Source organism: Rissa tridactyla, chromosome W, assembly GCF_028500815.1.
Source record: "Rissa tridactyla isolate bRisTri1 chromosome W, bRisTri1.patW.cur.20221130, whole genome shotgun sequence".
NCBI classification, from domain to species: domain Eukaryota; kingdom Metazoa; phylum Chordata; class Aves; order Charadriiformes; family Laridae; genus Rissa; species Rissa tridactyla.
In genome coordinates, this window is record NC_071496.1 from 6,468,112 (window position 1) to 6,491,066 (window position 22,955).

The 22,955-nt window shown below is 43.3% G+C and overlaps 1 protein-coding gene across 1 annotated transcript in view; it reads right to left on the reverse strand.

The window, feature by feature from the left end:
• Window positions 1-22,955, reverse strand: part of LOC128901952 (regulator of G-protein signaling 7-binding protein-like) — an 86,778-nt gene that overhangs the window by 38,567 nt on the left and 25,256 nt on the right. The window contains exons 2-3 of the mRNA XM_054184153.1: window positions 14,792-14,958; window positions 1,920-2,050 (exon numbers count right to left, since the gene is read on the reverse strand). Coding sequence (XP_054040128.1) covers window positions 1,920-2,050; window positions 14,792-14,958 — 298 coding nt within the window. The remainder of the gene's footprint in view (window positions 1-1,919; window positions 2,051-14,791; window positions 14,959-22,955) is intronic.

Here is a 22,955-nt window from a genome sequence, read left to right on the forward strand (position 1 = left end):
GTGTGCAAAGGAGAGCTGAGAACCAGGATATCTATGATACAACTATTCAGCCCAAAAGGCAGTGTGGCTAAAGCAGCTGAAATACTGACATCACAGTGCTGGAAACACAGCACCAGAGTCAGCTCCATCAGAGATCATAGAATTATAGAATGGTTTAGGTTGGAAGGGACCTTAAAGATCATCTAGTTCCAACCTCCCTGCCATGGTCAGAGACACCACCCACTAGACCAGGCTGCTCAAAGCCCCATCCAGGCTGGTCTTGAACACTTCCAGGGATGGGGCATCCACAACTTCCCTGGGCAACCTGTTCCAGTGCCTCACACCCTCATAGTGAAAAATGTCTTCCTGATATCTAATCTAAATCTACCCTTTTCCAGTTTAAAGCCATAATCCCTTGTCCTATCACTACATGCCCTTGTAAAAAGTCCCTCTCCAGCTTTCTTGTAGACCCCTTTCAGATACTGGAAGGCCGCTATATGGTCTCCCGGGAGCCTTCTGAGGAATGCCACTCATCACTGGTTTCCACTTGGACATTGAGATGTTGACCGCAACCCACTGAGTGCGGCCATCTAGCCAGTTCCTTATCCACCGAGTGGTCCATCCATCATATCCATGTCTCTCCAATTTAGAGACCAAGATGTCATGCGGGACAGTGTCAAACGCTTTGCATAAGTCCAGGTAGATGACGTCTGTTGCTCTCCGCTTATCCACCAATGCTGTAACCCTGTCGTAGAAGGTCACCAAATTTGTCAGGCATGACTTGCCCTTAGTGAAGCCATGCTGGCTGTCACCAATCACCTCCTTATTTTCCATGTGCCTTAGCAGAGTTTCCACAAGGATCTGCTCCATGATCTTGCCAGGCACAGAGGTGAGGCTGACTGGCCTGTAAAGATCACCTGACACAATTCCTAGGAGCCCACCTGGGAAATGATGCTTTACAGGCATCCAAAATATTTGAGGGACTTGCTCATTAGTATGAAATGTGAAGTGAACTTCCTTACTACCGTAAGTCATCAGTGTGTTCTCACACTTTCTTTGTCAGAGTAGGAGGAGAAAATGCTGTGTCTGTAGTATACTCTGAGACTTCGGAACGCTTGAATTTGTGTAAAGTAAATGGCAAGCACAGTGACTTGATTAGACAGCCTCTAAAATGGTTCATTCAGGATATGCAAGTAATTTTTTGGAAGCATAAATTAAAAATAATGGAACAAAACAAACTCTTATGCTGAAAAGGGAACAGAAAAAAAGAAAACTTTAGTTTGAGTAACAGTTCTTTAATAATGATGTATCAAACAGAAGATAGGGACTTTTAAAGGGATTTTAAATCATTAGGTAGCCTGTGTTATAGGTCAAGCTCCTTGTTACCTTCTATTTTAATTACTGTCCTACCGACATCCTCTGACTACTGAGCATGACTGGAATTGCAGTCTGGCTAGACAGATTCTCCTATGAAGAAAAACATGGACACAGGGCATCCTGGCTGTAACTCCTATAAAGCTCATAACAAAGCAAACACGTTATTGTTGAAACCCGACCTGAAACAAAACACCATGATATGCGTGAACTGAAATTTTTCAAAACCTTTAATTTTGCAGTAGTTACTCTAATAAAATGACTAAGATAGCTTGCTCACTAATCTGACTAATGACAGCTAAAACTTTTGGTTTGGGACCACTCTTTTAAAAACAATTTCCACCTTCTAAACTGCGAGGACATTAGTGATACATGCCTAATATGACACACTTTTGTAAGAATGATGATAATGAAATAGAAATACAATTTTTTTCAGTAGATTAAAAGCTTCAGTGGTATAGTTCATTTTACAGTTTGGAGCTTTGTCTTTCATGAATACCCATGCATGCTCCAAAAGACTGTTCTTTTTTTTAAATCAGCATCTGTATATTTGTGCAATTCAATACCTTTTTGATGAAACTGCAGCGATCCTAGCAGACACATGGACTTAAGCATTTCTGTTGTGTACATTTCTAAGCAACACTGCAACTGGATGTATAATCTACAGATTTCAGGATGAATTTCACCATCTTCTGGACTGCAATAAAAGAGAAAAATTTTAGTTAGGAATGGGACTGTGAGGACCTGAGGGTCATCAAATCCACTTCCCTACTGTTTCAAGCAATCTAATCAGAAACACTTATCACTAATTAGAAACAAGTCAGTTGTAGTCTTTTGGTTCTATAGTTTCTGCCTGAATTTCCTTTCCCCCCCTGTGTTTAAATTATTAGTCACGTGATACTGCACTGTGAGGAGAATGGAAGGTTCAAGATTTTTTTTCAGAGAGCTAATAACAATTTTGAAAATAAAAATTGAAATCAAGAGTAATCCTACACCTCCAATTAATTTCTTAGGACACTAAGAAAATAATGTACCCAGATCCAGGAACCAATTCTCATGCCTGGCTGTAAAATCGGACATCAAATCTCACTTTTGTAGGCTGAGAATGCTGCATGGCAATAAACATACTACTTTATAAACTTAACTGTTTCTGTGAGTGCTAAAGAAGTGATTTACTCACTCCTACCTGAGAATTAGGTTTTCAATGCCCCTTCCAAAGGTACTTTCAATAGGCAGTAAGTGGCAAGATTGAAGAGTTGTGATTTCAGCCATTTCATGTTCAGACATTCTTGCTATTGGTTTGCTACATAATGATGTTAAACAGTAAGACAACCCCCAAAACTGGGTTTTATAACAACTAGAGAAACTTGCTTTTCTAAATAACCTAAACCTAATGGCATTTCTGAACACTACTGCTAAGAAACAAAAAAAAAAAATTTCAGCATTCTTTCAGATTTCTAGCCTATGAATAATAAAAATGAAGCTTTCACAATAAAAGGTTGCTGGTATTCTTTACAGTGATTGAATTTCCTGTGGTTAAACTGATACTTCAAATGACCCTCCTGTATATGAAATAAAATTAGACTTGTGGATTTCCTCGCAGCCTGATAAATTATTTGCAGCAACACTAGATTGGGCCGCTATGCTCAAATAATTTATTAATATCAATCTAGGCTAAACACTGTAAGACCTACAGCAGACAATGTCTATTTAAACTAGTAAAATAGGTTCTTTATGACATAAGGTCATTATTTATACCTAGATCCAGGGTCCAGTCAAAATATTAAGTCCAGCTCTTTTGTCAGGAACAAAGCTTAAACACTCTATTTAAAGGAAAATCCTATCAGTTTGTGCTAATACAATTTTACTGAAGTTCAGTTCAAATGAATATTGCATATTAAAACCTGTTAATTCTTGTATTTGAGGTTCACCATCATTTCTAATGAAGGAGACCATATGTTGCCTAGAAAGCATGTACCTTCTGCCACTGATTTCAGTGACACCAGGGAAGAATATGCTCAGTCATATCCTGGGGTAAGAAAACAGATAGGCCCTGGTTTATTTCTGTATATGTGGCTCAGTGGGCAGGAAAAGGAAACAATCTCAAAGGAATATTTGATGCAAGGACTTGCCATAATCTGTCTCCAATGAGAGAGAACCTGTGTGGTTTTCCATGGTCCTCAAGGGTTCCTGTCCCTCCAAGTGACATCAGAAATCAAATGGGACCATGAAGGTTTCACAGAATTGGCCAGAACCTTCCTAAAAGGAAAGAACAACCTTAGCACTTCCATGGCCTATCAAGGATGACTACTAACGTTTGTACATGCCAATGAAAACTGGTAAGAATCACAGCAGTGGTAAGCTGTACAATCAAGAATGCTTAAACAAGCAAAAAAATGCAGCCAATAAGGAAAAAAGAGACAATTGGAAAAGACTGAAAATTGAAAAGAAATCATGCTGGACTTAGAAGGGACAAAGGAAGATCAATCCCACCTGCCAATCCATTACAAAGTAGAACTCATCAAAAAGACAGGAAATGACTGGAGTACAAATTGCAATTGCTGTGGTCTGTGTTACTTCAGGAGCAATACCATAAGCATGATAATAAACCTCCCCTTACTAGGAGCTTTATTACTTTTAGCTGGACTATTATATATTCATTTCTCTTAAGCCACATCTAGTTTCACTTTTAAAGCGAACTCTGTGTTTGTTGAAAAATTATACCATATAATTATATCCATATAATTCTACCATGTAAATTATACCATATATGGTCTTTCCTGCATCTTAGCGTAAATACAGAATAAAGCTATGGTGGCAGAACAAAAAGGGTTCCCTCCCCAATACCTTAAAGATATCTTTTTAGGCGCTTGCTATAATATTTCTTCCTATTCTTAGTGATTCCAACTCTGAAAACATTTGATAGTCTTAAGTCCCTGAATATTTTCCCTGAAAAATTGGGTACCTGACAGAAATTTTTCGTTTATTCAGTCAAATCCTTAACTGCATATGAAAACACATATTTGCTGGAAATGGATCAAATCTCACATTCTTTTCAAAGGATATGAACATAAGTATTTTTAGTGACTGCATAAGCAGCAGTATAACAGAATAAAGAACTCTAATTCTGAAACACTGAAAATTATGCTTAGAAGGCACACAGCAATACAACACACACACATACATACACACAAAATTACTTTGGGATAAACTAAATTTGAATTTTTAAAAACTATACCTAATTGCAGACTCCTAAGATACTTAGAGGTTCTACTTTATATATTGCAATATTTTATACTTTTTAATCTTGCATTAACTATCTAGTACTTTTTATCTTGCTTTAATCCATAGTATCTAGTACTGGTTTAACAAGAGTCAAACCTTAACATTTTCTGTAGCTGTGTTTGCTGTTTCTTTCATTTTTAACCAATCTATTTGTTATATGAATTACAGCTATTAGATCTGTGATCACTTAGCTGTTAGAAATTGACTGTTCTCTCTGCATAAAAAATAACCATAATAAGCATTTCTTTTCAAATTGGCAGATGGCAAGAAAGGTTTTTAATGTAATCATATTGGTATTAACCAAAGAAGATAAAACACATACAGCTCAGATTTAAATTTAACTTGTTTTAATATAAATCAGGATCAGTTCTTCAGAAGTAGACTGTTATTTCTAAATCTTACCAGCATATTCAAGACCAGCATCTAATCCTTCATTTTGCATGTACTGCTCCTAATGATTTCAACATTTTCTGTAAAAGAATTGCTACAAAATTAGATGAATTTCTGTCCTTAAGACAAGCAGTTATTCAACTAGTAATGGATAAATGAATCATTCATTTCCCTATTCCACCTGCAGGGCATTGCCCAATGTCCTGGTTTGAGGTAAAACAGAACCAAGTTTCTGTTCAGTAATTTTACTTCTTAGCTAGGCCTCTTCTAACTCTCTGAAATTAACAGCATGTTGTGCCGAAAACGGTTCGTTTTCAGAGTGATAAGACCAGTGTTTACAGTTAATGCCAAGGAATGGTATGCAGAGAGGCTCTTGCTTATACTTATTGCTATAACAACCAAGGTCAGCTAATTTCATTAGTTGCCCCGTTGGAGGGTCGCAAATGGAAAAGCGTAGAGGGGTCCCACCTGCAGGGAGGAGCGGACAGGACAGGTGACCCAAAACTGACCAACAGGGTATTCCATCCCATCTGCCCCATGCTCAGTATAAAAGCTGAGGGATCAAAGGGTCAGTCTTTTTCTTCAATGGCTGATGTCCAAGGAGGACCCTGTCTGTTCATCTGCCTTTGATCCCGATCTGTGTGTTCCTGACTCCATCTGTGGAATCCAGTTCCCACCCATCACCGAGTCCAGTCTGGGACTTCCCCAGTGCCTGCCGGTGACATCATCCTGGGATCTTAATGTGGTTTTGTATATACTGCATCTATTTCATTATTTCCTTCTTATTTTGTTATTAATATTTCATTAAAGTAGTTTAGTTCCTTCTAAACTTGTAAATCTCTTTATCTCTCCTCCTCCTCTCCTTGTGCGAGAGGTGGGGGGAGAGCATCTGTTGTAGGCCATTGGCCAATTTGGCCAAAACCACAACACCCAAATAAGGTTCATGTGCATAATGGAACCTACATAAAATAAAGCCACTACAGATGGCAACAATGACCTTTTTCTGCTCAGTGATGAGAGCACTCTCTGACAGGGAGATACAGATGTACTCCATTCTCTTATCGGATTAAAGCTGAATCTGTCTGTTTCTTCTGAAAGCTAGGAGTCTTTAAGCACAAGACTATCACTAACAGGAGTATGAAAACTTACATCATGAGAACATACTTTTGTTGTAGCAGATTTAGACAAAACTGGATTATTGTCTTCCTGTTTTTCTTTGCATTGTTTCAGATGTTAGAAATCCTTAGATTTTTTTTAGGAGCCATGGTCATTACAGGAAATTTATTTACAATGCTGAATTTATTTAGAATCATAGAATAATTTGGGTTGGAAGGGACCTTTAAGGGTTAGCTAGTCCAACCTTCCCTGCAATGAGCAGGGACATCTTCAACTAGATCAGCTTCCATAGAGACCCATCCAACCTGACCTTGAATGTTTCCAGGGATGGGGCATCTACCACCTCTCTGGGCAACTTGTTCCAGTGCCTCACCACCCCCATAGTGAAAAATTTCTTCTTGATATCTAGTCTAAATCTACCCTCTTTTAGTTTAAAGCCATTACCCTTTGTCCTATCGCAACAGGCCCTGCTAAAACATTTGTTCCCCATCTTTCTTATAAGCCCCCTTTAAGTACTGACAGGCCACAATAAGGTCTCCCTAGAACCTTCTCTTCTCCAGGCTGAACAACCCCATGGTGCTCCATCCCTCTGATCATTTTTGTGGCCCTCCTCTGGACCCGCTCCAACAGGTCCATTTCTTTCCTGTGCTGGGGGCTCCAGAGCTGGATGCAGTACTCCAGGTGGGGTCTCACCAGAGCGGAGTAGAGGGGCAGAATCACCTCCCTCAACCTGCTGGCCACGCTTCTTTTGATGCAGCCCAGGATGTGGTTGGCTTTCTGGGCTGCAAGTGCACATTGTCGGCATGTCCAGCTTTTCATCCATCAGTGCCCCCCAAGTCCTTGTCCACAGGACTGCTCTCACTCCCTTCATGCCCCAGCCTGTATTGATAACAGGGGTTGCCCTGACCCACGTGCAGGACCGTGCACTTGGCCTTGTTGAATGTCATGGGGTTCACACAGGCCCACTTCTCACGCTTGTCCAGGCTCTGCTGGATGGCATCCTGTCCCTCAGGCATGTTAACTGCACCACTCAGCTTGGTGTCATCTGCAAACTTGCTGAGGGTGCACTCAATCCCACTATGTCATTAATGAAGATATTGAACAGTACTGGTCCCAATACAGACCCCTGAGGGACACCACTTGTCACCAATCTCCATCTGGACATTGAGCTGTTGACCACTAATCTCTGGATGTGACCATCCAGCCAATTCCTCATCCACTGAACAGTCCACCCATCAAATCCATATTTCTCCAGTGTAGAGAGAAGGATGTTGTGGGGGACTGTGTCAAAGGCCTTACAGAAGTCCAGATAGATGACATCCATAGCTCTGTCCTTGTCCAGTGTCCTGGGTTGAGCGACACAGGACTAATTTATCTTCTAATGATGGGGAAAACTCCATTTCTGGAAGACTCTAGTGTCTGAATTCGTGAAAATATTTACTTTATAGCCAGCTAGGCTATAAAGTAAATTTAAATTTATTTTTGACCTGGATTTAAGGTCTCAGTGTTTTCAAGCCTTGCCAGGTGCAGGGATGAGGAGGAGCAAGGCCTGGGCATTTGACCCAGGCTGGCAAACAGGATTATTTCATACCATGAACGTCACATTCAGTATAAATTAGAAAGTTTGCTGCATAGTTTCTCTCTCCCTTGATGGCGGCAGTCCAGAGAAACTTCTTGACCTGGTGCCAGACCCCCGAGGCCTTCCCTTCCTCCTGGAGCCATTGCGCTTGCAGTGTCTGACATTTCCTGTCCACTGCTGGGAGTGCACAGCTTCCTACTGATATAATTGGCTGAGTATAGTTCTTGTATATTTTGTATTAGTATTGGGATTAGTACTGGTTCTTTATTATTATTGTTAATTATTTAATCTTATCCTATTAAATCTATTTATATTTCAACCCTTGTGTTTCCTTGCTTTCCCCAATTCCCCTTTCCAGGTAGGGAGGGGTCATTGGGTGATAGAATAATTGTCTAAACAACAATAAATTCTTATGGGTTTTCTCAAACCATAACATCCACTGATGGAGTCACTCCATCATAGAAGGCCACTAGGTTCATCAGGCAAGACTTGCCCTTGGTGAAGCCATGCTGACTGTCTCGAATCACCTCCCTGTCATCCATGTGCCTTAGAATCATGGAATCATAGAATTGCCTAGGTTGGAAGGGACCTTTCGGATCATCTAGTCCAACCATCAACCTAACTCTGACAAAAAACATCACTAAACCATATCTCTAAGCACTGTGTCTACCCATCTTTTAAATACCTCCAGGGATGGTGCCTCAAACACTTCCCTGGGCAGCCTGTTCCAATGTTTGACAGCCCTTTTGGTGAAGAAATTTTTCCTAATATCCAGTCTAAACCTCCCCTGGTGCAACTTGAGGCCATTTTCTCTTGTCCTATCGCTTGTTACTTGGGAGAAGAGACTGACCCCCACCTCTCTACAACCTCCTTTCAGGTAGTTGTAGAGAGTGATAGGGTCTCCCCTCAGCCTCCTCTTCTCCAGGCTAAACAACCCCAGCTCCCTCAGCCGCTCCACATAAGACTTGTGCTCCAGACCCCTCACCAGCTTTGTTGCCCTTCTCTGGACACACTCCAGCACCTCAATGTCTTTCTTGTAGTGAGGGACCCAAAACCGAACACAGTATTCCAGGTACAGTCTCACCAGTGCTGAGTACAGGAAGACGATCTCTTCCTTAGTCCTGCTGGCCACACTATTCCTGACACAGGCCAGGATGCTGTTGGCCTTCTTGGCCACCTGGGCACACTGCTGGCTCATATTCAGCCAGCAGTCGACCAGCACCCCCAGGTCCTTTTCTGCCAGGCAGCTCTCCAGCCACTCTTCCCCAAGCTTTTAACGCTGCATGGGGTTGTTGTGACCCAAGTGCAGGACCCGGCACTTGGCCTTGTTGAACCTCATGCCGTTGGCCTCGGCCAATCGATCCAGCCTGTCCAGGTCCCTCTGTAGAGCCTTTCTACCCTCAAGTAGATCGACATTCCCACCCAACTTGGTGTCATCTGTAAACTTACCGAGGGTGCACTCTATCCCTTCGTCCAGATCATTGATAAAGATATTAAAGAGAACTGGCCCCAGTAACTGAGCCCTGAGGGACACCACTTGTGACTGGCCACCAGCTGGATTTAACTCCATTCACCACCACTCTCTGGGTCCGGCCCTCCAGCCAATTTTTAACCCAGCCAAGAGTACTCCCATCCAAGCCATGGGCAGCCAGTTTCTCCAGGAGAATGCTGTGGGAAACAGTGTCAAAGGCCTTACTAAAGTCCAGGTAAACAACATCCATCAGGATGATCTGTTCCATGACCTTTCCAGGCACCGAGGTCAGACCAACAGGACTGTAGTTCACTGGATCATCCTTCCGGCCCTTCTTGTGGATGGGTGTCACATTTGCTAGCTTCCAGTCAACTGGGACGTCCCCAGTTTGCCAGGACTGCTAGTAAATGATGGAAAGTGGCTTGGTGAGCACTTCCACCATCTCCCTCAGTACCCTCAGGTGGATCCCATCCGGCCCCATAGACTTGTGTATGTCCAGGTATTGGAGCAGGTCCCTCACCATCTCCCTTTGGATTACGGGGGCTTCATTCTGCTCCCTGCCCCTATCTACTAGCTCCGGGGTCTGGGTACTCAGGGAACAACCGACTCTACTACTAAAGACTGAGGCAAAGGCAGCATTAAGTACCTCAACCTTCTCTCCTCATCCTTTGTCACTATGTTACCACCTTCATCTAATAAATGATGGAGAGTCTCCTTAGTCCTCCTTTTGTTACTAATATTTATTCTATACATATTGGTATATTTACTATATTGATTCTATAAATACTAATATTTATAGAAACTCTAGCATAGCTTCTAGGAGGATCTGTTCCATGATCTTCCCAGGCACAGAGGTGAGGCTGACAGGGCGGTAGTTCCCAGGGTCTACCCTTTTTAAAAACAGGTGCAATGTTTCCCTTTTTCCAGTCACTGGGGACTTCACCTGACTGCCATGACTTTTCAAATATCATGGAGAGTGGCTTGGCAACTACATCAGCCAATTCCCTCAGGACTCTGGGATGCATCTCATCGGGTCCCATAGACTTCTGTATGTTCAGGTTCCTCAGGTGGTCACAAACCTAATCTTCTCTTACAGTGGGAGGGACTTTGCTCCTCCACTCCCTGCCTTCAGGTCCATCCACCCAAGAAGTGTGGGAAGAGAGGTTGCCAGTGAAGACTGAAGCAAAAAAAGTTGTTGAGTACCTCAGCCTCCTCCTTGCCCCTTGTTACCAGTTTGCCAGTTGTGTTCATCAGGGGGGATGCTTTCTTTGACCTTCCTTTTCCGGCTGACATACCTGCCCTTCTTATTATTCTTTGCGTCCCTTGCCAAGTTCAGCTCCAGCTGTGCCTTGGCCTTCCTGACCCCATCCCTACACAACCGGGCAGTGTCCCTATACTCTTCCCAGGATACCTGTCCCTGCTCCCACTGCCTGGGCATTTCCTTCTTGCCCTTTAGTTTGGTCAGCAGGTCTTGACTCAGACATGCTGATCTCTTGCCCCCTTTTCCTGATTTCTTACACCTGGGGATTGAGAGCTCTTGTGTTCTAAGGAAACCATCCTTAAAGATCTGCCAGCTCTGTTCTGCCCCCTTGTCCCTGAGGGCATTTTTCCAGGGAGTCCTATTGACTAACTCATCAAAGAGCTGGAAGTTTGCTTTCCTAATATTCAGGGTCCTGACTTTACTCTTCCCCTGGCTCATATCCCTCAGTACTGCGAACTCCACCAGTGCATGATCACTGCAGCCCAGGCTGCCTCCAATCTTGACATCACCAATTAGCTCACTTGGGTTGGTGACCATCTCCTCTGGTGGGGCTGTCTATTACGTGGCTTAAGAAGTTATCTTCGATGCACTCCAGGATTGCCTACAGCTCACCGCGCTACTTTTCCAGACAATGTCAGGGCGGTTGAAGTCCCTCAGCAGGACGAGAGCCTGCAAGCACGATGCCTCCTGTAGCTGGAGTAAGGCAGCTTCGTCAATAGGCTTCCCTTGATCGGGCAGCCTGTAGTAGACACCAACCACAAGGTTTCCTTTGTTGCTTCGGTCTCTTATTCTTACCCATAGGTTTTCAACCTGCTTGTGGCTATTCTTCAGAGACAGCTCTTCACAATCTATCCATTTCTTGATGTAGAGGGCAACAGCTCCACCCCTCCTTCCTCGCCTGTCCCTTCTAAACAGCCTGTAGCCACTGATAGCTGCACTGCAGTCATGGAATTCGTCCCACCAAGTTTCAGTAATGGCAACTAGGTAGTAGCTTTCTAGCAGCATGGTGGCTTCCAGGTCCTCCTGTTTGTTGCCCATGCTGCATGCGTTGGTGTAGAGGCACTTCATCTGGGCTGTTGGCTGTGTCACCTTTATAGAGGAACACACCTAAATTCCTTTGAGGTATTTCACTGGTGTTTCCCTCTTGGCTCCTATGACCTCAGGAGCCCCTGGCTCATTTCTGTAAAACTTCTATTGTGCTGCAGTGTAGCCAGAACGTCTCAGAGCAGCAGGCTGCACGCCCTTGCTGGCACCCTCTAACCTTGGCATGTCATCCCACAGCTTGTCACAGGCAAACCTGATCATATCCCCCTCCCCCTTCCAGCCTAGTTTAAAGCTCTGTCAATGAGCCCTGCTAGCTTGTGAGCAAAGACCCTCTTCCTCTTTTCAGAAAGGTGAATCCCATCTGATGCCAGCAAGCCTGGTGCCATGTAGGCCATCCCATTATCGAAAAAAACCAAAAGTGTGTCGGTGACACCAGCCACGGAGCCATATATTAATAGACTGGGCCTCTGTTTCTTCCAGTGTCGCTGCCTGCTACTGGGAGGAGAGAGGAAAAAATAACCTGTACTCCAGATTCCCTTACCAGCCGTTCCATGGCCCTGAAGTCTCTTTTGATTGCCCTTGAGCTATGTATTGTGTCTTCATTGCCACTCACATGGAGAGCAGTAATGGGTAGTGGTCCAACGGCTACAACTGCAGTCTTCTCTTCTTGTTCATATTACACCGCTGTCCTACTCTGATGTCCATCTAATATTCCAGAACTGATATGTCCATGATCAAAGTTTGTTCCTCCTCATAACTTCTTCTATCCTGTTCAGTTACTAATGTATTATCTCCACCTCAGCATTTCTTTCCCTTCCCACAGTTCCCAAATTTTCTTCCAGAGCTGCCTTTCTCAGCACTAGTGGATCTATTCCTGTTTCTTTCCTTCTGAGTCTTTGCACCTTTCCTCTTTGTTACCTCCCCTAGTCTGGTAGAACAGATGAGTTATGAAGGGTGCCTCTTCTAACTGCCTGAATCAGAAGTGCATTTAAGAGTCTCAAATACTGATGTATTCAAACAGGAAGCATAAAACGAAGCTGTCTGCTACTTTTCCAAGGAAGACATCAGCACAAACAAGATTAATGAACTTAATGTTGTCTGAGACAGCGATGCCAACTTCTTGAAAGAAACTCAGAGTGCCCTGCAACAGCTCAGGTCACTTAGAGACTAACTGAATATTATCGATGACCTTAACTAATAGAATGCTGATGTGTAATGAAATTTTATGGTCTAGTAACATAATTAGCTAATTGTTATTATTCTCTCTGGATGGGAAAGCAATAGGCTTTCTTTAACAAGCTTTGGAAGATGGAATTGGTTGTGTTATCCAGGAGTTCGCACAGTGCAGTGCTGTGCATTTTGAACTACAGCAGTGAACTCAATGAGCCTTTGTCCCATCTGCTGACTACCAGTGATTTCTGAGCAATACACTACCCTCCTGACTATTTAATATGATTTAATACATTCCTGTCCCTAAATATTTTACTTCCTGATACTTTTTCTTCCTAACAAATTAAGTTCCCCTTCCAGATCCTATGCCTTATGCGCTATATTGCTCTTCATGCTGAATTAAAGACTGAACCTCTGAGACTATTTATTAGTCCTCTCCTTCTATTTGTTTTCTACACTGAAGCCTTGCTGCACCTTCATCTCCCATCTTTCCTCACAGATACACCAAAAAAGTTAAGTTGGCTCACATGGCTTTCCTCAGCTGTAGGAGGGTGAGGATGTGAAGCACATCTTGTAAAATGTCTGTCAAACTAAACAAGTAATTTCCAGAGGGTTTCTAACACCTACCAGTTGTTATGGATATCACATTATTATCATAGTTATTTAAAACAGTTTTAGATTAGCTAAATGTCAATCTCGCAGCAACTGCACAACCTTCAGGACATCTTTGTGTATATGACAGACTCCCAACCATGAAATGATTACTTAAAAAAACTCCATACTTCTAAATAAGCATGTGTTTATGATTTTCTTTATGAAAACAAAAAATAAAAATCCAAGTTAGGTTCTGCTATTCAGATGTATTATTTTGGTTTGTATTAGTCTCTTGAGTCTGAAAGTGCACAAGATCAATTTCACTGTTGTTTGTTTCCACATTTTCAGTGCTACAGCATTGAGGTAGCATACACTGGTTTAAAAGAACTAGATCTTGTGGTTGGTTTGGTTTTTTTTTAATTCTCACAGAATTTAGTAACTTAAAAGCATGTATTTTCTTTGAGGAACAAATCAGAGGTTGTAAGAGACTTAAGAGTTTTTGCACAAAATCACATCTGAAAATGATAACAGTTCTACTAAAATGACCAACCAGTGTTTTCTTCTGTTTAGTTTTTTAGTGTGTCTTCCCTTATATACTAAACCTATGACAGATTTCTCATATGCATTAAACTGATGAAAGAACTTCAATGGGGATTAGGCAGAGCTGCAAAAGAACAAGTTTTCTTCCAGTGGCACACAGTGGTTTATGTTGGATAAGGCAGGTGCAGAAAGCTCTGACAAAGTGTGGTCAGAGAGACAAAACTCAGGAGGTACATGTGTTAATACAGATGCCTCAATCACCATACTGTCAATTACCCACATATAATTAGACTTTGTGTAAGCAGCATGAATTCACGTTTTATAAGATACAGCTATTTATCCTGGTTTATCTTGTACTGAGGCATATTCTCAAGTATGTGATGACACATTCTGTCACCATGAAAAGGAAAGTATATAATGTAATACACTAAGTCCGTCAAAGAATAAATTCAAGCATTATATGCTGGCAAAGCTCCAATCCTCATTTCAACACAAATAAGGATTTAAAAACATGTAGAATGTAAATATAAGTTTTCCCAATAGTATTTGTATTCCTCCCCTTACATAATTATTTTTTCCTCTAATTTTGCTAAGTCTCTAGTTGAGATGAATTAGTTGTCTCTAACTGTTCAATTAGGTATACCCAATGAAGTACTGGGCAGAAAGCTATTGTTATTTCACCCTTGAAAGGCAAGGCTTCTCCCTTGATCTTTTTAAGTTATCTAGTGATGCAGAGTAAAATCCTGTTCATCTTACATAAAAGTATCCAGTGAAATCAGTAAGATACCATCTTGGTAAGGGGACCAGGATTTGACCCAAAATTGCACTATCATAAGGATGTGAGCATCATGTAGAATTTGTGGTCATACATCTCTACGCCTAAAACAGAAACACAAGTTAATACTTTTGCTGAAAGTCTCCTCAATGTAGCATTTAGCAAAGATGTGCATATGAGTAAAGCTTTAATTAAACATAATCAGGCTCCTACCCAGAAACTGCTGCTAGTTTTTGATGAGCCTGATAGGCCATCTCACATCCTTGGGTTCGAGTTTTGTGCATTTCCGTATGCAGAGATGAACAGGTGACTGAGACATCCCCAATGGAAATGACCAGCTCCCGGTACAGAGCCACCTGGGTATTGAACTCCTGGACAAGCTGAAAAACAAAGAGGATTTACTTGCATGAGATATTTAACTACACTGATAAAAGCAAACAAGTTTTTAAAAAACATGCCCTATCTAGGGCTTGTTCCTGCTGCTCCTAATTTCATGGCATACAGGACCAAGTGCCTAAGATTTAGTAAATGACTAGAGCCAGTAGCCCTTCGACCAGTCTGAACAGGACAGGACATTAAAAATGTGTTCTACACTGCAGCCGGGGACAATAGCCCTACTTGGAACATCTGGCATAAAGGACCAGGGGAGGCTCAAGGTCAACCCTTAGGATTCTGGAGTCAAGAATACAAAGGCTCCAAGGCCAACTGTACCCCAACTGAGAAAGAAATCTTGGCAGCATATGAAGGAGTCAGAGCTGCTTCAGAGGTAATTGGTACTGAAGCACAGCTCCTCCTGGCGCCCCGATTACCAGTCCTGGGCTGGATGTTCAAGAGTAAAGTTCCTTCTACTCATCATGCCACCGATGCTACCTGGAGTAAGTGGGTTGCCTTAATCACACCATGAGCTCAAATAGGAAACCCAAATCATCCAGGAATCGTAGAAGTGATCACAAACTGTCCAGAAGGCAAAGACTTTGAAATGCCATCAGAGGAGATGGTGATTCGTGCTGAGGAAGCCCCACCATATTCGCCGAGACGAACAGCTCCGGTGCTGACACATCCGCAGCAGAACCGGGCAATCAGCTAAAAGGGGCTTTTCCCGAGCTTTTGAGGCAGGGACAAGCCCTGGCAGTGGCAGGGAACTCGCGCGAGAGCGGCTGACGAGGCAGGGGTGGTGCCGTGCCTGCAGCAGCAGCGGCCAGCTCCCATCCCCTTAAAAGGCGGCCCTAGTGAGCTCGAGTGACCAGGACAGGTGAACGGGGCGTTGCATGTTAGTTAGGGTGTGGCATGGCAGTTTGCACGAGAAAGGTGGGAAAAACTCAAGAGGGGAGCTCAGTCATGGTCTCTACCCGAAAGACGCAGCTTTCTGCATCCTCTGCACTTGCCAGAGCAGACGTGGCCATACAAACTGAGTTTCCATGGAAGCATGCAGCCACCCAGGTCTCTGACTGCAGGGAGTGCCTTAACCTCTCAGGGCTAGTGGATGGTAGAAGAGGTGACAGCTGTGTGAGGTGTGACCTGGTGAATGATCTACTCAGCCTGGTAGCAGAGCTAAAAGAGGAAGTAGAAAGGCTGAGGAGCATCAGGGAGAGTGAGAAAGAAATAGACTGGTGGAATCAGGCTCTGACCTCCCTGAGGAAAAAAAAAAAAAGAAGAGCCACCAAAAAAACCCTGAGCTGAAGGAGATCTGGTACCTTCCCCCTGCCAGACTGAAGGCAGTGGCCAAAAGGAGGCTAGTGAGTGGAGGCTAGTCCGTAATAGGGGGAGGCAAGCGAACTCCCTCCTTGCCCACCTCCCCTAACCAGGTGCCTCTGTACAATAGGTATGAGGCTCTCAAGGAGGTAGGCCAGCCCATGGATGGCATGGAAGATGGTTCGGCTACATCAGAAGAGTTACCAGGACCAGTAAGGCCTAGCCCCAGTTTAAAAACTGCCTCCACAAGGAAGAAGAGGTGGGTTATAGTAGTAGGTGACTCCCTTTTGAGGGGAACAGAGGGCCCAATGTGCCGGGCAGACCCGCTTCTTAGGGTGCTGCCTCCCTGGGGCCTGGGTCAGGGACATCACTAGGAAACTTCCCAGCCTGGTTTGACCCTCGGACTACTACCTGCTGTTGCTCTTTTCACGGAATTTTTCAGAGTTGGAAGGGACCTCTAGAGATCATCTAGTCCATCTCCCCTGCTAAAGCAGGATTGCCTAGAGCACATCACTCAGGACTGCATCCAGGCGGGTCTTGAAAGTCTCCAGAGAAGGGGACTCCACAACCTCCCTGGGCAGCCTGTTCCGGTGCTCTGTCTCCCTCACTGTAAAGAAGTTTTTTCTCATATTTGTTCGGAACTTCCTATGTTCCAGCTTGTGCTCGTTACCCCTCGTCCTGTTACTGGGAACCACTGAAAAGAGTCTGGCACCATCCTCCTTAAACCCACCCTTTAGATACTTGTATGCCATAATAAGGTCTCCCCTCAGCCTTCTCTTCTCCAGGCTAAAGAGTCCCAGCTCTCTCAGCCTTTCCTCATAAGGGAGATGCTCCAGTCCCTCGGTCATCTTTGTTGCCCTATGCTGGACTCTCTCCAGTAGTTCCCTGTCTCTCTTGAACTGGGGAGCCCAAAACTGGATGCAGTATTCCAGTTGTGGCCTCACCAATGCAGAGTAGAGGGGGAGAATGACCTCCCTTGACCTACTGGCCACACTCTTCCCTATGCAGCCCAGGATGCCATTGGCCTTCTTGGCGACAAGGGCACATTGTTGGCTCATGGATAATTTACTGTCTACGAAGACCCCCGATCCTTTTCTTCAGAGCTGCTTTCCAGCAGGTCCACCCCTAACCTATACTGGTGCCTGACATTCTTCCTCCCCAGGTGCAGGACCCTACACTTGTCCTTGTTGAACCTCATTAGGTTCTTCTCTGCCCAGCTCTCCAGCCTGTCTAGGTCACGCTGGATGGCAGCATGGCCCTCTGGGGTGTCAGCCACCCCTCCCAGTTTGGTATCATCAGCGAACTTGCTGAGGATACACTCTGTCCCCCCGTCCAGGTCGTTGGTGAATACGTTAAACAATATTGGTCCAAGTATTGACCCCTGGGGGACACCACTGGTTACAGGCCTCCAACTCGACCCTGCTCCATTAATCACAACCCTCTGAGTCCTGTCACACAGCCAGCTCTCAATCCACCTCACTGTCCCCTCGTCTAGTCCACATTTCCTCAGTTTCCGAAGGAGGATGTTATGAGAGACAGTGTCAAAAGCCTTGCTGAAGTCAAGGTAGATGACATCTGCTGCTCTGCCCTCATCTAGCCAACCAGTTATAACATCATAGAAGGCTATGAGATTGGTCAAGCACGATTTACCCTTGGTAAATCCATGTTGACCACTTCCAATAACTTCCTGCTCCTGAATGCGCTTGGATATGACATCCAGAACGAGTTGCTCCATTACCTTCCCAGGGATGGAGGTGAGGCTAACCGGCCTGTAGTTCCCTGGGTCCTCCTTCCTGCCCTTTTTGAAGACTGGAGTGATATTGGCCTTCCTCCAGTCCTCAGGCACCTCTCCTGTTCCCCATGACCTTTCAAAGATGATGGAGAGCGGCCAAGCAATAACATCTGCCATCTCTCTCAGCATTCGCGGGTGCATCTCGTCAGGGCCCATGGACTTATGGATGTCCAGATTGGCCAAGTGGTCTCTAACATGATCTTCCTCTACTGGGGAAAACTCTTCCTCTCTCCCGACCTTCCCCCTTGTCTCCAGGGCCTGGTATTCATGAGGGACAGCTTTAACAGTGAAGACTGAAAAAAGAAGGCATTCAGTAGCTCTGCCTTCTCTGTGTCTTCCACCACTAGGGCGCCCATCTCATTCATCAGTGGGCCTACATTTTCCTTAGTCTTCCTTTTTCTATTGATATACTGAAAGAACCTCTTCTTGTTATCTTTAACCGTGGTGGCCAAGATGAGTTCTGCTTGAGCTTTGGCCCTTCTAATTTTCGCCCTGCATAGCTTCACTACATCTTGGTATTTTTCATAAGTAGCCAACCCCCTTTTCCAAAGATCATAAACTTTCTTTTTTTTCCTGAGGTCCAGACAAAGCGCTCTGTTTAGCCAGGCTGGTCTTCTTCCCTGTCTGCTTGTTTTTTGGGACTTGGGGATGGCCTTCTCCTGAGCTTTTAAGAGTTCCTCCTTGAAATAAGACCAGCCTTCCTGGGCACCTTTGCTCTTCAACACTGCCTCCCAAGGGACACTCTCAACCATGCTCCTAAGCAGGATAAAGTCTGCCCTTCGGAAATCTAAGGTGGCAGTTCTGCTGGCTCCCTGCCTTGCCTCAACAAGAATCGAAAATTCTATCATTTCATGGTCACTGTGCCCAAGACGACCTCCAACCTTTACATCCCCCACAAGACCTTCTCTGTTAACAAACAGTAGGTCCAGTAGGGCACTTTCCCTAGTTGGTTCCTTCACCAGCTGCGTTAGGAAGTTGTCTTCCACACACTCCAGGAACCTCCGGGACTGTTCCCTCTCTGCTGTGTTATATTTCCAGCAGACATCTGGGAAGTTGAAGTCCCCCACAAGAACAAGGGCAGATGATCGCGAGACCTCTGCCAACTGCTTATAGAATATTTCATCGGCCTCTACATCCTGATTAGGGGGTCTATACCAAACTCCCACCACGATGTTCGGCTTATTGGCCTTCCCCTTGATTCTTATCCATAAACACTCAACAATGTCATCATGCACATCGTTAAGTTCTTGGCATTCAAAACCGCCCCTGACATAGAGGGCCACCCCACCACCTCTCCTTCCTTGCCTATCCCTTCTGAAGAGTTGGTAGCCATCAATCACTGCCCTCCAGTTGTGCGCGTCTTCCCACCACGTTTCTGTGATGGCAACTATATCATAGTTTCCCTGCTGTACAATGGCCTCCAACTCTTCCTGTTTGTTGCCCATGCTGTGTGCATTCATGTAGATGCACTTCAGCTGGGCTAATTGCCTTGCCACTTTATTGGGGGGACAAGCCCTTATTCCCACCTGTCCGTGCTCAGACATTTCTGCAGTTGCCAACCCATCACTACTCCTCATGTCTTTGCTAGCACATGGGTCATCATCTCCCACCTCCACTGCAACAACAGGCTGCAAGACCTTGCTAGCGCTTTTACCCACCAGCACTGGCATGCTGCTCCCAGGCACCACTTTAGTCACTCTAGTTACATCCCTGTCCCCCTTCAAACCTAGTTTAAAGCCCTTTCAATGAGTCCTGCTAACTCCTGTCCCAAATAATTCAAATAATTAATTTTGATATTCATTAAATAAATGTCTGATCGCATGCATATTAATTAATGAGATCTGTCAAATTTGAAGCCTTTTTCTAAAGGGTTCTAGCTATCTTCGTAAAATTATTAATAATTTAATGTGAGCAAGCAAGTGTTTTATTCCACACCTTATTCTTGGTAGCAGCTGAATGGGTTGTGCTAATGCCTTCCAACTGTAAAATTAATTGGAAGTCATAATCAGGACAGGAAATTTTACCCCAAAACTTAATATTTGGAAAAGGAAGCAAGCAAATGAAGATTTACTTCTATAACAAAGTGTTGGGCAGCTTGAAAAGCATATCTCTTAGCTCTACATATCTTACAATTAATAGCTTTTATTTCAATTTGCCAAGAGGAAAAGTATGACTTTATGGCATTGTTTAATCTACTATGGAGATATTTTTTTCTCTTATAAGCATTTAAAGAATCCCCATAAGAGATCGATGCTCCCAACTGTTGCATCTTTTCCTCCTCTATCTCAGATTAACAAGAAATAGATTTTTTTTAATTCCTCTTGAATTATTAATACAACAATTTTCTCCAACAGGTGCCTGTACATAGCAGAACAAGGCTGTGTTTGTAGTATGCTTGAATATAACCCTATGAGCTTAATTTACTGTTGTCACTAGTGTTTGCTGGTTTTGGCATGTGTCAGAAATTAGATTACAAATGACAGAAGTCCAGGGATCTTTTCTGATACTTAAATATTCCAGTATTTATGTTGTATTGTTACTATTATTTTGTGTAATTGTTTTGATGCATAGATGTGCTGTATGAATAGTTTTTACATAAAACTTTTTAAACTGGGGGAAAAAAAGTTTGCAGTTACTGATATGTTTTTTTGTATTGGTTTCACACTAGTCAAGACTTCTCTAAGTTTGTTGTAAACCAACAGTATTCAATTAATTTATGAACACAGGTTTTTTTTTTTCTTTTTCTCTTCTGCTTTTCTGGGTTATTCCCAGCAGGGACATGAAAGACACAGTTGTTAACGAAGAACGGCATCAGAAATATTCAGGCATTGGTTTTTAGAGAGTTAGAAATTGTTTTGCTCTCACTAAATCTTTAGCAACTTTTTCTCTTGAAAAAAACTCACCAAACCAACCCGTGCTTCATTTACAACTCAGTATTTAAATAAAAGAACTAGTAAACATTAAAAGAGTTTTTAAACTGCAGATGTTGTAAGAGGGGTTTGTTTACTTACAGTTTTGCTGCCTTTATATGCTAACGCAAGAATTCGCAGCTTTTGCTGCTACTAGATGATGAGATGTAGCCGTGGAAAGGAAAGACAAACCTTTAGGTCTGAGTGGAATATATTTTAATAGATTTGTATTGAAGAATAACATATAGAACTACTAACTAACACATGAGTCAAAACTTTTAAGCTGTGGCTGGATGAATGACAGTCTGTTCTTTCTTCTGATATCTTAAATACTCTCTCTGTCTCTGTAATACTCTGTATGGATAGCATCACATGGGTATTCCTCTGTTGTTTTACAGCACTATTGGGAGATCAGAATAAGCCCATGTATCAGCAAATGCTTGTACTAATGATATGAGCTACTCCGAGTTCTTGCTTAATAGATTTAAAGAATCACTTTTTAGACTGGGGAGGGGAAGAAAAGAAAAAATAAGTTTGTAGTATTGCATGTCAGACCACAAGAGGCCATCTCAGTATGCCATTAGCGAATAAGAAGAGCAATAGGTGGCTGATTTGACTTCTTTCAACTGGTGCCCCAAAACAAAAACCACAGACTGCTACATTGGAATAAACAATACGATTTGCTGACTAATGAATGTAACTTATCAGAACATCACCCTGCTTTGGCAGCAAGAAAGAGCTATGAAATTTTATAAAGTGACTTTTTAGGTTTTTTCTTTTACTGCAGTTGGAATAGGAATAAACTATAATTAGATCTATATAGTACTACCAGTGATGATAAAAATGCTTTCTTAGTAAAAGTCTGGGATTAACTCAAAAGTCAAGATTGGACTCGTTTTAGTAAATGTTGTGTAGTGAACTTCTGTTGGTCAGTTGAGTTGCATTCAATGACTGCATGTATGTGATTGCTGATGTCAAATGCAAGTTAAAGTGAATTATTCTAGGCTACAGTGAAAGACAGCTACGTTGAGTTGAACCACTTTCTGTGATTCACATAGCCACTAGCTAAGATTAAGTCAGCACACCTCAGACTGAGAGCAACACAGTCTCTCTGTGCTTTCCGTGTAATTCAGATGTCAGAATAACATAACAACATTCAGAAAAACTGTGAGAAAAAAAATCAATTATGTTTCCTTCTGACTAATTTGCTGTATTTTCTTTCTAGTGAAAATAAAATGACATACTGTTGTCAGAAAAGTCGGATCCGTTACCGGGTCGGCAATAGCCAATCTCACACACCAGGATGAGACACTGATTATTTATTTCAGAGTTGTGCAAGGCTGGGTGCTCAGTGGTTTTCCACAAATCAAGCACACCTATCAGGACTCTCCGTGCGATTCTTATACATATTTTACAACTTCATTATAATGTTAGTACCTCCTACCTATATTTCACAGAAACACAGAATCACAGGAATGATAGGGGTTGGAAGGGACCTCTGGAGATCCTCTAGTCCAACCCCCCTGCCAGAGCAGGGTCACCTAAAGCAGGTTGCACAGGAACCAGATTAGGCAAGCTAAAGCCCAGATAGAATTAAATCTGTCTAGGGACATCAAGGACAGCAAGAAAAACTTCTGTACGTACGTCAGGGATAAAGGCAAGACTAGGGAAGATGTAGGCCCTCTCCAGAAGGAGACAGGAGACCTGGTCACCCAAGATATGGAGAAGGCTGAGGTACTGAATCACTTTTTCACCTTGGTCTTCACCGGCAAGGGCTCTAACCACACTGCCCAAGTTGCAGAAGTCAAATGCAGGGGCTATGAGAATGAATAACCACCCGCTGTAGGAAGATCAGGTTCAAGGCCATCTGAGGAACCTGAAGGTACACAAGTCCATGGGACCTGATGAAATCCATCCATGGGTCCTGAGGGAACTGGCGGATCACAGAATCACAGAATGATAGGGGTTGGAAGGGACCTCTGGA